The following is a 14,477-nucleotide window of genomic DNA, read 5'->3' on the forward strand; positions in this document are numbered from 1 at the left end:
CCATGAGGATGTGAAATAGCAGGCAAGAAGATGGACTACTATTGACCTGGGTCCTTCAGTGGTCTTTTGAGTGCGTGTGGCGCGACATGGGAAACGGAGTGGAAACCAAGTGGTGTTGACAGTTCAACGTTTGAGTCTCTGCTCATCCAAACATGTTCTCAACAGAGCAAAGTAGCTGGTTTATCCGCAAGGTGAGTAAATCTCATGAAAGAAGTTCCTCGTTCATAAAAGTGACAAATGCCTCGCTTGTGCTAGCTTGCTAACTACAAGTAGCCTGTGTGTTTATGCTAGTTTACGTGAGCATAGCTAACATGCTTTCTATGTAGCTGCTAAAAAGTACCGTTATGATTACCGAGAAGAGAATAAAATGTTTTTTAAGTCACATGTGTTACCCCGTACATAGTTTATTTTCTCCTAGTCCGCATACCGTTTTGCCTTTAATAAAACAATGTAAAAGGCATTGAAATGACATCTGTTCAGAGAGCATTGAAATTACTATAGGCTGTGTGTGTACGTCTTCTCCATTTCATCTGACACTGGCCCTCTTTGTATTTATCGAATGCTGTTAAACGAAGGACAAGCGTCAGGAATTGAATTAAGTGAAGTTTTTCTCTTTTCTTTAGCCCAAATATTACAAATTAATGGTTCCTACGCAACATGGAAAAGTATGGAATTTAATTAGAGTAATTTCCAGGTCTGGATACGTATGAAAAAAGTGTAAAAAGGGGGAAAGTATGGAAAATGTTTGTGTTTTGTGTATTATATCACTTTCTAAAGTTAAATATATTATACAAATCAAAACAAGTTACTATCACAACATAGCCTATCTGTAGATGATATGAAACTAATCAAGATGGCTGTAGAATGGTGTCGAGTTACCATGGTTACTGTTCGCCTTATGACTGATTCTCATTCATTTATTATTTTCCATACGTGTCGTCGAGCCAGCCTCCTATTGTCGACTGTGTCATGGTTTGGTGCAAGTTTTCCGAGGGAAAATATTGACTGAAAATTCATCAGAGAAGTCTGGAATTTTGAAAAGGAAAATGTGTAGGAACTCTGTCTGAAAGATCCTTGCAGTCTATTTTAAGAATTGGGACGATTTTTGCTCATAGAACCTTGATAAATTGGGATAGATACTTGAATTTTATCCAAAAATCCATTGTGGCAATTTTTATTTTCTCCTCACCTTTTTTATTTGGAAATTGTTATGCAAAGCGTTATTATTGTCTTTAATATTTATATTATGTACCATTGTGTACTATTCGGTCTCATGATTTTGAACATCATGATCAAGAGGACTGTTTGAATACAAATTGTTATTGAACCAGAAGTTTGAGTTTGAACTGAATCAGACGGTTGTTGTTAACCACCTTGTTAGAGAACAGCATGTTATTCAGTAAGTACTGAAACACTGAACAGTTGGACATTCAAACGTTCAGAGAAGGTTATAGTGCATTCTGAAATTGAATCATGAAAGTCAAACATCCCTTACTTTTTGTGAGTAGCGTATATCCCAATATTTTTTCCGCAAAGTGAGACCTGTGAAATGAAATGTTCAGTCGAAGCCAAATATGACGTGTCACAAGTAGTTTTATTGAAACCAGCAATTTCAGTGAACAGTTGGAAAATCAAGTGAATACATTGCTTTGAAATCAACGCTCCGTAAGGAACTATATGGATATATGCCACATGGTCTATGTCAGGAACCAAGTAGGAAGGAACAGGACACGGTCAAATTTCCAAAGAAAAATAGGGTTTATTGGCCATAAAAGAGCTCAACTTAACATAACTGGAAAAAAACCATGTAAACAAGAAAGTGCCACTAAATCAAAAGACCTCCTGAATGAGAGGCAAAGGAGACCTTAATACTGGCAAAAAAGACTTTTTTGTTGACTACTTGTAGGTTTTTATTTTTTATTTTTTAACTGTTGTGTACATAATGATTCTCTGCTCTGTTCAGGTTATTTGCTGGAGAGCCGCAGCTAGTATTGCCTGGGCCGTCCTGTTGTTGCCACCCATCACTGCAGTTTTTGTAACCCTCAGCAGGTTCAGTCTTCTCCACCCCATCCATACCATATCAGGTCTGTGTCGGGCAAGTTTAAAATGAGACAAAACGCTGTGAAGACGTGAAACTTATTTTTCTTCTTATACTTACAGAATGTTTCTCCTTGCTAATGAGTGCCAGTGCCATATTCTCTTTCATCCTGCTGTGTGGGGTGATCATAATGGTGGGCTTCCTGAACCTGGAGTATTATACAGGTGAGTGGCAGGGTTTACCTATCAGTCACTGAAGTAGATTTTCCTTAAGGATGCATCGTTATTTAATAGTATTTTTGTCTTGTGTAAACATGTGTTGTTGGATCTGGTAACTGAGTAGCTAACATGTATGGAAACAGCATCTTCTATAAATTACACAGGTTGCACAGGACTACTTCATTTGATCCTATAAACCATGGTTATTTATATGTTCTCCCCGCGTGTGTGTGTCTGTCTGTGTGTGTGTGTTCTCCGGCTTCCCCCCACAGTCCAAAGACTGTATGGGCATGAGGTAAATTGTAGGGATGGGGCCGATCCGATCCAGTATCGGTATCGGGTTCCGAAACAGACGTAATTGACGGATCGGAAATCTGTACAGTTGGATCGGAAATTTCCGATCCGTCTGTGTGTGTGTGTCTGCTGAAATGTCTCCACAAGTGATTCCCTGAATGCTCTGTTAGCTGGCTGCAAAAAGTGGAATGGGTTTCGTGAACTGAGGCGTGTCTCGATGAGACGCAGAGTAATGATGCACGACTCCGTTCAGGAAATCCATTCCACAGTTTACAGCCAGCTAGCAGGCGAGCATGATTGACCAGGAGTTAACCAGGTAGTTCAGCTCCGCAAACCTGCAGCCGAGCCGACGTAATCCCAGCCGTCACCGTTTTAAACGCCTGCTCGCTGAGGAGAACAGTACTGACAGCGGCATAAAAACAATGAAAATCACACTCCTCCAAGCCAGGGTTCACGTTAGCCGGTATATATGCCGTTTATGGCTGTTGTCACGTGAATTTAGCTGCCGAAAAAAAATATCCCCAGCCAAAATGTCCGGTGAAATCAATGATTAACACGGAGACGCTATTTATTTATTTAAAACGGCGGCATCGCGTTGTGTTTGGAGATTGTACATTCACAGCTTGTCTGTGACGCCAGGGATCTGTAAAGTCGCTGTAAACGTTGTAAAAGTGGTACATATCACACTTGGCTGCATAAAGGAGTTTATTAAAGCCTTATAATCAAAATGATGACAAAAACTATGATAATAATATTAAAGCAAACATATCGGAATAGTATCCGAGTATCGGCAGCTATCTATAATCAGATATCGGGATCGGATCAGAAGTGAAAAAAGGTGGATCGGTGCATCCCTAGTAAATTGGACCCTCTGAGCGTAGTTATGAGAGTGTGAGTGAATGGTTGTTTGTCTCGATATGTGGTCCACGGTGTACCTTAGTTACTATGAATTGTCAACTATTTTGATCAGTTTGAGTGTTTTTTTTTTCCAACAATTTATTAATTTACTAATCAATCAGTTGTTACACATTCTTAGTTGAACAGAAACATTTTGGCAAACAAATCATGTCATGTATATGTTGTTATTACATTACTACCTTTTCCAAGTTCCTCATAAGTATCTAACATTTGTTCCTTGGCATAATGGAGTACAGGTTTATATGTGTCTACATTTTATCTAACTTTATCATTGTTTTTTTGTTTCTCTGCAGTCATCCCAACTGTCGCATGCTCAAAAATGGCCATGTTTGGACAACTGCTGCATCCTCGTCAGTTTGTCAACTCCCTGGTCCACTGCATCATGGGAATAAGTGTGGCTTGGTGTTGTGCTATCACCATCGGGGGCCGATATGAGACGCTTGGCTACCTGTGCCCACAGAGTGATGGGTAAGATGGCTAATGCATAAAAGTATCAGGCCTGAGCATTGCCAAAATCTTCCACTGTCACTGTCTCTGATTTGTTTTCACTCTGACAGTTCAACTCAGATGTGTCTGAATGAGTATCACCTCATCCTTCTGCTCGCTGGAGCCTTCGTTGGAGTTTCTCACAGTCTGCTGGGTGTGATCTACAACATGAACTATGTCTCCTTCACCACTGTTCAGGTGTGCTGTATTTTCTTTTTCCAAGATGAAGTATACTTTGTTCTACTTGTACTGCATCTAAATGCCACAGTGTTACTGATCTACAGTAGATCTAACAGGCCCCGTTTACACCTGGCATTTAAATGCGCCTCTGGTGTCCACATCAAGATCCTTGTTGTTCTCCGATCAGTCACCCATTTACACCTGGCATACATGAAAGGCCGGGTGTAAAGGGGGCCACAGTAAACCCAAACTAACCCCAAATGGGTTCTAATTTGAGCTCCACCCTGTGATTGTGGTTAATGCTTGCCTTTTCTCTCTTCAGCAATACAAATACCTTCGCTTTAAGGGATCACTGCCTTTGGTGGTGAAATGCAGTGCCACACAAGCACTGTACTCTGTCAGGAACTACATTGTTGTGTATTTCTTTTTGGGTGAGTGACCTTCACATCCTTCATGAAATTACTAAACGAGTGCAAGTTGTAGGATTAGATATTTAAGTTATTTTACCTTGAGTTTTTTTCCTATTCAAATTCCTATTCAATAACAGGGCACATTCCAAGAGCGTGGATCTGCAAAACACTGACTCTTCGTTTGAACAGGTTAGTATATATTTCTTTGATCATGTATGATTATTTAATACCAATAGCCAATCATTGGACTGATCATTATATGGACATGTCTATATGTAATCTCCACCTGCAGCTCCATCCACTCTCTGGACAGCATAGCTGGACTGCTAGACCACTCTCTGCTCTACCACATGTGGATCAGTGCCACCTTCCTCCTCTTTACATGGTACATCACATTGCTGCTCTTTAGGATCTTTGTCACTGAGGTAGGTTTTTTAATTTCTTCATTTTTAATTATTTTATATTTCGCTTTGTTTGAGTGTGAGAGTTGATCAGCATTTTTACTTTTTATATTAGTGAATTTCCAAACTAAATTCACTGTATGTTCTGTGACCACCATCACGTTGAAAGCTGCTGTTTTGTGAAATGTAATTTTTCTTTCTAAAATACAGAAAACGAATGACTCTAAAGGAGGATCATGTGTTGACACCCATTACAGTTTTTCTCGATTGCTTCATTTCATGAAAGCTGCTCTCCTTTTCTCTAAACTGTGAACACAAAACCCAGTTTTCAAGCTACATTTACAAAACCTCAGACTCTTCTTGCAAAAACAAACTTTCACCTCAAAGTAGTTCAATCTGTGCTCAAAACTGAACTATGTTGTCAAATCGTGCCCCGAGTCGATCAAAATTAAAAACACGTCTGAACAGTCACTAAACACTACGTAGAAAAAGCTGGAGAAATAAATGTTTATTGTTCACTGTAGGCTAAATGCATGTTGCAAAACAAAAAACCTGTGCATTTAGCATTTGTACAAAAAGACAAACAATAGAAATCTTGTGCATTTGCCACTTGTGTACAGTAAGCCCATGTAAAAATAAAGTACAAAGATATACAAATAAGTGCATTACTCAGCCACAGCATCATGTCTCCATACTGGGTCAGGCCACAGGACTTCATCCACATCACAGGCCACATTTTGTCTGGCCAGGCAACGGGGGGAAAAAAAACCTGGCATGCCGTATCCAGGCTCGGCATGCCGTATCCAGGCTCGGCATGCCGTATCCAGGCTCGGCATGCCGTATCCAGGCTCGGCATGCCGTATCCAGGCTCGGCATGCCGTATCCAGGCTCGGCATGCCGTATCCAGGCTCGGCATGCCGTATCCAGGCTCGGCATGCCGTATCCAGGCTCGGCATGCCGTATCCAGGCTCGGCATGCCGTATCCAGGCTCGGCATGCCGTATCCAGGCTCGGCATGCCTCCACACCAACGCCACGATCGCTGATGGCAGCACCTAATGTAACATTGCCACCATGCTGCCCAGGGACACAAACAATGGCCCGATGGCCAATCACATTATGGTCTCTCCTTCTCTTTTTGGTGAGATTACACCCAGCTTCATCCATGTAGATGTATTCATGGGGTCTTTCCATTGCATCCAGTTGAAAAACCCTCTGTAGAAATAGATATAGTTTTGTAAGTGATACAGAAAAAGTGATTTAGGCCACTACAGTAAATCACTACTTGGAGTAATCAACATTGAATGTGTCTGGATATATACCAACCTGTACATACTGGAATCCTTGCTCTTTGACTCTGTCTGAGTTGCGATCAAAGGGCACTCTGTACAGCTGTTTCATGCGCAGTCTGTTGCGCTTGAGGACACGTTGAACAGTGAAAGGGTGACACTGTTGATACCCTCAAAATTGACATGGTCCTCAATGATCTTCTGCTGAATTTCACTCAGTTTAATGGTGATTTTCTTACAGACCATATCAACAATTAGGGTCTGTTGGTGTGGGGAGAACATATCTGTCCTCCCACCCCCTCCCCCCATGTGGCAGTCTTTCAATTCTACAAAAAGAGAACATGTAGTTACAAAAAATATACATGGAATACTAGGCCTACAAACAGTTAGCCCAACCCTCCATTACAATACTACAGTACATTGGTACAGTGATGTACTGAAACGTATATTTACTTACAGTATACTGTGGTACAGTATATAGTATGTCATACAGTAATTGCTGTCAACATTTACATACTGTACTATAATGTAAAAAAAGCTTTTACCTGTTCTCTTCTCTAAATCTTTGGATTATGGTGGACACTGATTTAAAAAAAACTGATGTTTGGTTGTAGCCTTTGTCCGGCCTCCCTCATGCTCATACCATGGACAAGAACATGGTCAATCACAGTAGCTGTGATGTCATCAGATATTACTGTTCTTTGTCTTCGCTGACCACCTCGATCTCCTCTCACACAAACTCTTCCTCTCAGATTTCTATCCACTAGGGCCTCACAAACCAGTGCTCTCTGAACTGGCTTATCTGTTCCCTCACATCATTAGTCACAAGTGTGAACTGTTACAGTATTAGCAACACAACTTGTCCGGATTTTTACCGGCTGCTTCCTACAGCTCCACAAACTACCCTAGGAAGGGCGAGCAGAACAAGTACGGTGGACAACGTGTCTTTAAGAGGTTTTATTCTACACACAACTTAATAGGTTGTAAACCAACAATGCACACAACTTCTGATGATCAGTTACAGGTGAAAAACAGGAGAATATACATGCTCCATACCTGCTGGAGAAGTTCTACACTAGCAAAACAACCGGAGTACATTAGCTTCCAAACTACGGTAGTTTGACTTAAACCTGAGTTTAATTACGCTGTTGCTCTCAAACATTGTTTTTTAACATTGTTATGCATAGTAATAATTACTTCATTCATGTTAGCTTGTGACCTGATGCCAAAAATTAACATAAAGTTAACTGATATGGAGTGAGCACGGCAAATTCTGGCTTCTATCATTTGCTTGTTCCAGTCGCTCCTCCTGATGTCTCCGGTTAGCCTTGAAGGGGGTGCAACTCGATATCTGGTAAAACTTCAGGCTTTTGTCTTGTTTATTAAAACAATTAGTGCAATCGACAGTACAATAAGACATGGCGTTGTGTTGCTCACAATGGCGCTTTCTTTAACCGACATGCGCAGTAGAGAGAAGGTGACGCGCACGCAACGTAGGCTGCCAAGGGGTCTATAGGGTTCAGTGTTTTAGCAAATGAGAAAAAGTGTTTTTGAGTTCTATTGGTGTAAAGACACCAGGGGGCAGCAACTCCTCTGATAGTCTTCAGTCTTTACAGGGTTACGTCCATGTTATTGATCTGAAGTGATGAGGTGAATTGTCTGACTAACCTCGTCATTGATCCCGTTTCATATCTACAGGTTTACAGTTTTCCTGTGCAGTCGTCTTTTACTGAAGATGCCCACCAGTGTCTTCCTAAAGTTCTGTCTGAAAAGCAGTCGGTGATATTAAAGGTTGGTAAAACACAGTTTGACCTTTCCTTGTGTAGGTACAGTATGTGCACTCATCACTGAATTTGTCCTTCCTCTATTTTCAGTTCCTAGCTCTGCAGGACCTGGCACTGCTGTCTCAACACTCTCCATCACGACGCTGTGAGGTCTTCAGTCTGAGTCAGCCAGGTCTGTCATCTTATGGACACAGTACTGCCGCAGGATGGTTTTCCTCTGTAAATTAATAACAACACACCGTTTCATTGTTTTGTATCAGGTGGCCATCCCCATAACTGGAACTCCATCAGTGGGGAGTGTTTGTCCTTGTTGGCTGATCTGACCCAGAGACTCGTGGCTTATCATGACACCGTGGCAACCAATGGCAGGGCCAAATCACTGTCCACAGGGAGTGAAAGGAAATCTTCATCTGAGACATCAGGTATGTTTGTTTGAGCTAGCTGGAAAAGCCCTGATATTACATCTTGACACATTCTACACATTCTAGAGTAGCTGTTCAGGTTTTTCCTGTTTTTGTTTTAGCAGGAAAAGATCAGATTTTACTGATCACATTATCAGTGGCTCTATTCAGTGCATGTAAGTCAGGAAGGTTTGACAGTGAAGCTCAATGGAACTAACAGGCCATTTTAACCTGCTAAGACTTGTGAAAATATTACATGAAATGAAAGGAATTGTTTATTCCATCCAAGTAACATCAGGTACAGAAGAGTTCATGTCTCCGAAGCCCACTCTGCTGATGAAAACTCCTGCTTCAGTCTTTGCCCGCTCCATGGGCAGAGGCCAACAGAGTCCTTTGACTGCACCGTTCACTCCAGACCTGGACAATCCCCTGGTTTCACCAGCCCTGAGACGCCTCACTGCTCCAGTGGAGCAGAGCTCACCTTGGTACGGCACGGTGCAGAGCCCACATATCATGAGGAGAGCACCCAAACTCTGGTCTGCCTCCACAGGTGAGACAAAAGGCTGTGTATTCAATGGATTTTTACATACTCATCCCATTGAAGCTCCCATAGACCGGAAGTTCCAATTAACGCTGTTTCATTCGGCTGGTTTGCAGCAACTAGGAGGTTTTTGACCATGAAAACAAGTTCACGTGTGCTGTAAATGAGGCGATAGAAATCTCTCCTTATTGACACTCTCCTCAGCCACGGTGTTACAGACGGAAATCTCACCCCCAGAAGACGGACTGTGTTGTGATTGGCCAGCCAGCCTAGAATCTTCCCAACTGTCTTGTGATTGGCCAATACCCGGAAGTGACATAATTTGCACACCAGCTCTCAGAAGCTCAGCTCCCCCCTCTGGAGCGGTGGATGTACTGCTACTCATTATCAAAACGTCGTTTTAACCTCTTCTTCCTTGACCCTCTTTTTGGAGTCCCTGCTCGAAAATGACATGCCAAAACTAAATAGAGTAAATCTCTGCAGTTACAAGCTCTATGTGGATTATCTTGGTATCAAAATAAAGATAACACTTGTGAGATTCCACCAGGGGTGTAAGTTTCACTGTAGATGCCACTGTGTCAGAGTAAATGCACATGGAACACAGCATAAATGAAGGATTTTTTCTCTCGCCTAAAAAAATATTGCGTTTTAAAGCAAATATCACCTTTAAAATATGCAGCAGGAGCTTAAAAACTCATGGAGGTCATGTAACAACTTGTGGACATGAGCGGTGCAAAGTTTGATGCTGCTGAAGTAAAGCAAAGTAAAATGACAGGTTTTAGTAAAAAGATGTCTATGCGTTCTCTCTTTTGACACAGTTTGGCACCATCTGTGCCATTTGAGATGTCTTAGGTACCAAATTATTAAAACCCATTTAATTTGATTTACATGTCACTATTGGTCTAAAAAGAACTTGTTTTGGGGAAGAAAAAAAAAGTATGATAACTCGCTGTAAATCAATTCTTGTTTTGAAAACTGTCTGTAAATGGATGCTCCCTGTGCGATGCGTGATAACAACTCTGACTCTGCAGCGTCCAGTTACGCAGCGCCATAGCTCTAGCTTACCTTGGTCAATTTGGGTGATTGACCGCTTGTTTTAAACCTCTAAACCGGTAGAATCAGACCCCGGTCTCCAAATGCGTGTGAATCACTTCATTAGCGAGTCAAAAGGCGCATTTGTGTGGACATTTGCCCTTCTCTAATCAGAACGATCTATTGTCGCTCTGGAATGATCAATCAGACCGGGAATAGTCCCAAAAGCATACTGGAAAGTGTAGTTCATTACAAGTGGTTTTGTTCCAGTGGAAATGACTTGTTTTGATAAACGGCAAAGGTAATACAACATTTCTGCTTGGATTTCTTGAAAGTCAGTTGTTTTCTTTTGTTTACATAATCATGCTGATGCTCCGGCGTTGCTTCTCAATGTGTGCGCTGAAGCCTTTTTTTCGCTCCTGCTGGTTTGATCCATCAGTGTTTTAACTGTGTTTCGTGAACATACTAATTGTTTATATGAGCTTTTAGCTGAGTTTCTGACCTTTCTGTGGGTATGCAGCTGTGTTTATGTGTTATGTCTGTGTTTGTTCAAGTTAAATATGGTTTTATGACGCTTCTGTTGCGTGTGACGCTGCCCCCGGTACCGGGGGCAATCGTGAAGAAGAGGTTAATATAAAAATAATTTTGTCACGACTCCCCGCCGCAGTCCCTTTTATGACTTTGACCCGGAGTCAGACCCAGAGTCAGAAGACACTGTCACTGGTGAAACCCCTCCACAACGGAAGCAGGAGGATCTGCTGTTCAGGAGAAATGCTGTTTACGTAACCAGAAGGGTTTTTCTCAGAGATCTCGCTGACCCTGAGATTACAATACAACACGGCGTTCTCAGCAGTGGCTGAACTGTTTGTTTGGAACCTTCAGGGCTTCATAAACGAGATAATGTTGCAGATATACACCAAAAAAACAGCCTTAATTGGAACTTCCGTTCTAGGTCCGCTTTAACTCGTCAGCTAATTTCAGCTCTTGCCTTAGGTTTGCAGCTTGTTGAATTTCTGCGTCAGCAACTGATATTCATCTTGATAAATGAAGAGGAACTTCCTTGTTCCCAGTTGTGATTGTGTCACTCTGTCAGTGCAGATTCACAGATCAATGGCAGCCCCCCACCATCCCCTGCCTCAGTTCCCAGTCCTCAGCAGGACACCTCCAAACCCAGTCTTCTGACTCAGTTCCTACAGAACAGAAAAGAACAGGTACTCTAATCATAATCACATTATTTACATCTGAAGTTGTCAATAATACATTTAAATTAGAGCCTGCTTACTGAACCTATTTTTAAAGTTCAAAGTTTTTTTCAGGGTGTATACATTTCTCTTTACCAAGGTCTTAAATGTGAAAAGTCCATGACATTTTCTCGTTTTGACACCAAAACAATTCTACATTTAATTGTCCCATTCAGGTTAAACATTTCTTGGCAAAGCGGGTGCTGATAATGTATTTGTTTAACAAGGTAAGAGTGTGTTGCCTGTGCATGCTGTCTCTCTTTTAGATGGCCTTTCTGCATGCTGCTGTTTTTGCACAGTAGATTTTCACTCTGGGATTGTTCCTAATTGTTCAAGAATGACTCATGTAGCTCTTTTCCATCGTACTAAATCCCCTTTTCCACCGATGGTCCCAGCTCGACTTGCCTCGGCACGGTTTAGGTTGTTTCCATTAGAATATAGTACCTCCTCAGCTTGGGCTGAGTCATGAAACTGCTGTGACTTTGTTTTGGTGTCTTGTACAGCAGTTGTTTTCAGTGTAACTGAATCATTAGAATCAGTTCATGACAAAGATTTGTTCCATGACTTGAGCAGACTCCATCTGACAAACACAGCGACAGGGTTAGTGATCACCATCAGCAGAGCAGACGGACCTACAGACACACCAGACTGCTCTGTTAGATATTTCCCTGCTCGTTGTTGGAGATGAAGCCACGTTTTTAGGATTGTTCAGTCTTTTTAATTGATCTACGATTCTTGTGTCGGACGTCTTACTCGTGCCTCTTCCAGTGACAGCACTCAACCGTCTGGTGACGTCACACATAGTATCAACTCAGCTCGCCTGGAACCTCACCAGAGGAGCTACTAAAACAAGTACCAGGTACTATCACTAATGGAAACCGTGCCAAGGCGAGTGGAAACACGCCACAATGACCTTTTTAAAAGCTTCAGTTCTGTAGCATGTGTCTTGAATGCGTGGTCTTTGTGATCATATGAAAAATGTTAGGTAGAAACATGTTGGCTTTCTCTGTCCTCCTTTAATGGTGTCCGAATGTGTCAGGTCTTGTGTCACTAAAATGGGTTTGTTGAGCACTCTCTGCTCTCACCTTGAAAAAGAACACACCTAAAGCTGACTTGACGTTCTCCAGCTTCCAGAGGCGTCCAGCCAGGCTCTGTTTGCTGACAGCCAGGCTCACATCTGGGCTTTAGAAGGTTAGAGAAGACACAAGAGTCAGCATTACAGAGGCTTTATCTCAAACATGTTCATCACTCTCTCTTCCATCCTCCTCCAGGACTGTCCTATCTGGTTCAGGCCTCCTTCTCAGAAGACCAATTTGGGGTTGTACAGACTACTTTACCCAGCATTCTTAGCTGTATGCTGGGCCTACAAGAGGTGAGTCTCCAGCATCTACTACCTGCTTCAACATTAACAACACTATTGTTGTCCAGTGTCCACTGAGGAACATTTTCTAGCCAATATGACGATTGAATCCGAGCGCAGTGATGACACCTATGGAGCAGTTCAGTGTACTGCACTCACATCTGCATTCATTTGTTCTTGCTGCACTTTTCAGGAAATGAAGCTGAGGCTTCAATGTTGTCTGTCTTTTAGCAGCGTAACTCCGAAAGTAAAGGATATTTACTGGGGATGGAGGTTTGAGTCCAAGGAAATAATGATTAAATTTTGGTGGTGATGCGGATCCTTGAATTGTATTAACGAGTGCTCCAAGCTCAAGGAGTTTTGGTTTACATTGCTTTAGCCAACCAAAACTCCATGAAGACTTGATGAATCTGTAAATAAACTGTTTTGTGCATACTTGGTTCACACGTCAGCTGTATTCAAATCATTGTCAAATGAGCTCCACACGACTCCGTGTTTATATCTCATGTTGCCCAGTGGTATTTCCATGCTGCACATAGGAATTGGTTTGCTTCATCACCAGGAGCATGTGCACAGTATGACATACAAAGGTTGAAGTGAATTGCACTGATTGAGCAGGACTTGTAAACACTTTGTGTGAATGGTGAAAACTGCAGTGTAAATCAGCTTTGAGTGGTCGGGACAAGCAGGTGGCCATGTCGGAGGTTGATGAACACAGTTATGTCCTCTCTATGCTCAGGCTGTCGATCGCCACTTCAAGCTGCCTCACGCATCCAGTAAAGCCCTCAGGTGGAGCAGCAGCATGGGTGACTCCACCTACAAAACACTGAGATTTGCTCTGAGAGCCACACTCAAGACTGCCATCTACAGAATAACGAGCACTTTTGGTGATCACTTAAAGTAAGTAAGGCCCCCCATGAATGAATGTCCTTAACTCACATGTGTTCAGTGCTGATTGTAAATGTATACGTTTGATCCCCAGTGCTGTCCACATGTCTGCAGAACACCACAAGAGACTGCAGCACTTTCTGGACTACAAGGAATAACCACCAGGTCACGAGGCTTCTGTGACTCTGGATTCTTCTCAGTGTGATGAGCGTCTGGTGTGTGCGTGAACACTAATGTTTACATGAGGCCACAAAGTCAGATCCCATGACGCTGCCTCTTTATTTGAATATTTAGGCCATGGACGATTGCATTCGATAAGCTCCATCACATCACATTGAAACCACCTGACTCCAGCAACTAATTCCAGAAGATGTTTTGCTTCATGAAAACATCAATGATATAAAAGTATTTTTTAAATGGTTCCATGCTTTGTCTGCTGTCCTCTTGTATCTCAATGATTTAGCCCTGAATGAGAAGAGGAAGCTGTCACGTCACATTTTCAGGCTCAAATGTGTTTTCTTTGATCCGGTTTAGTTCTCGATAGCAGTGAGCCACTTCAGGACTTGATATCAGTCTGATTGGATAGTGGGAAAAGAATGTAGAATCCAACATCATCCCAACAGCCCAGGTATTACAAATGCTTCAATAAGCACAGATTGTAAAAATGTAAATAAAAAGTGAGAAAAGGCATTTTGTACTGCAGCATTGTGGGGGCAGTTAGTTTCACAGTCGGATCATTGTGTTACAAATGTTTAGTAGTAGCTCAATGGTAAATAAATGACTGTTTAATTAAAGGATGTATTGTTGAGACGCTGCTGCCCTCTCTCATTCATCCTCGGTGGCTGATTTCCAGCTGTGCACGTCAGTCAGAACACCGTCATCATTATGGGTTTGTTTACTTCATAGATGTTTTGTTTGTGGGTAAAGGATTTGTCCCCGTCGACACGAGTTTGAGTTTTCACTCTTGACGCTTGTTGAACAAAAACATGTTAAGTTAA

The 14,477-nt window shown here is 42.0% G+C and overlaps 1 protein-coding gene across 2 annotated transcripts; it reads left to right on the forward strand.

Annotated features, from left to right (window-relative positions):
* The first annotated feature begins 58 nt into the window (after nt 1-58).
* ndc1 (NDC1 transmembrane nucleoporin) lies at nt 59-14,412 on the forward strand. 2 transcript variants are annotated; one of them, XM_083888810.1, is made up of 18 exons: nt 59-191; nt 1,964-2,084; nt 2,161-2,262; nt 3,762-3,936; nt 4,026-4,152; nt 4,457-4,565; nt 4,682-4,733; nt 4,837-4,969; nt 7,931-8,023; nt 8,107-8,188; nt 8,277-8,438; nt 8,707-8,967; nt 11,089-11,201; nt 11,408-11,458; nt 12,359-12,422; nt 12,503-12,603; nt 13,331-13,491; nt 13,574-14,412. In XM_083888810.1, the coding sequence occupies exons 1-18, from the start codon at nt 153-155 to the stop codon at nt 13,635-13,637; spliced, it is 2,010 nt and encodes a 669-aa protein (XP_083744936.1). In that variant the 5' UTR covers nt 59-152; the 3' UTR covers nt 13,638-14,412. The 2 variants fall into 2 exon arrangements, with proteins under 2 accessions (XP_083744936.1, XP_083744937.1); XM_083888811.1 differs by lacking the exons at nt 12,359-12,422; nt 12,503-12,603; nt 13,331-13,491; nt 13,574-14,412 and adding an exon at nt 12,000-12,045.
* The last annotated feature ends 65 nt before the right edge of the window (nt 14,413-14,477 follow it).

Source organism: Microchirus variegatus (genome assembly GCF_963457635.1).
Source record: "Microchirus variegatus genome assembly, chromosome: 5".
Lineage (NCBI taxonomy): Eukaryota > Metazoa > Chordata > Actinopteri > Pleuronectiformes > Soleidae > Microchirus > Microchirus variegatus.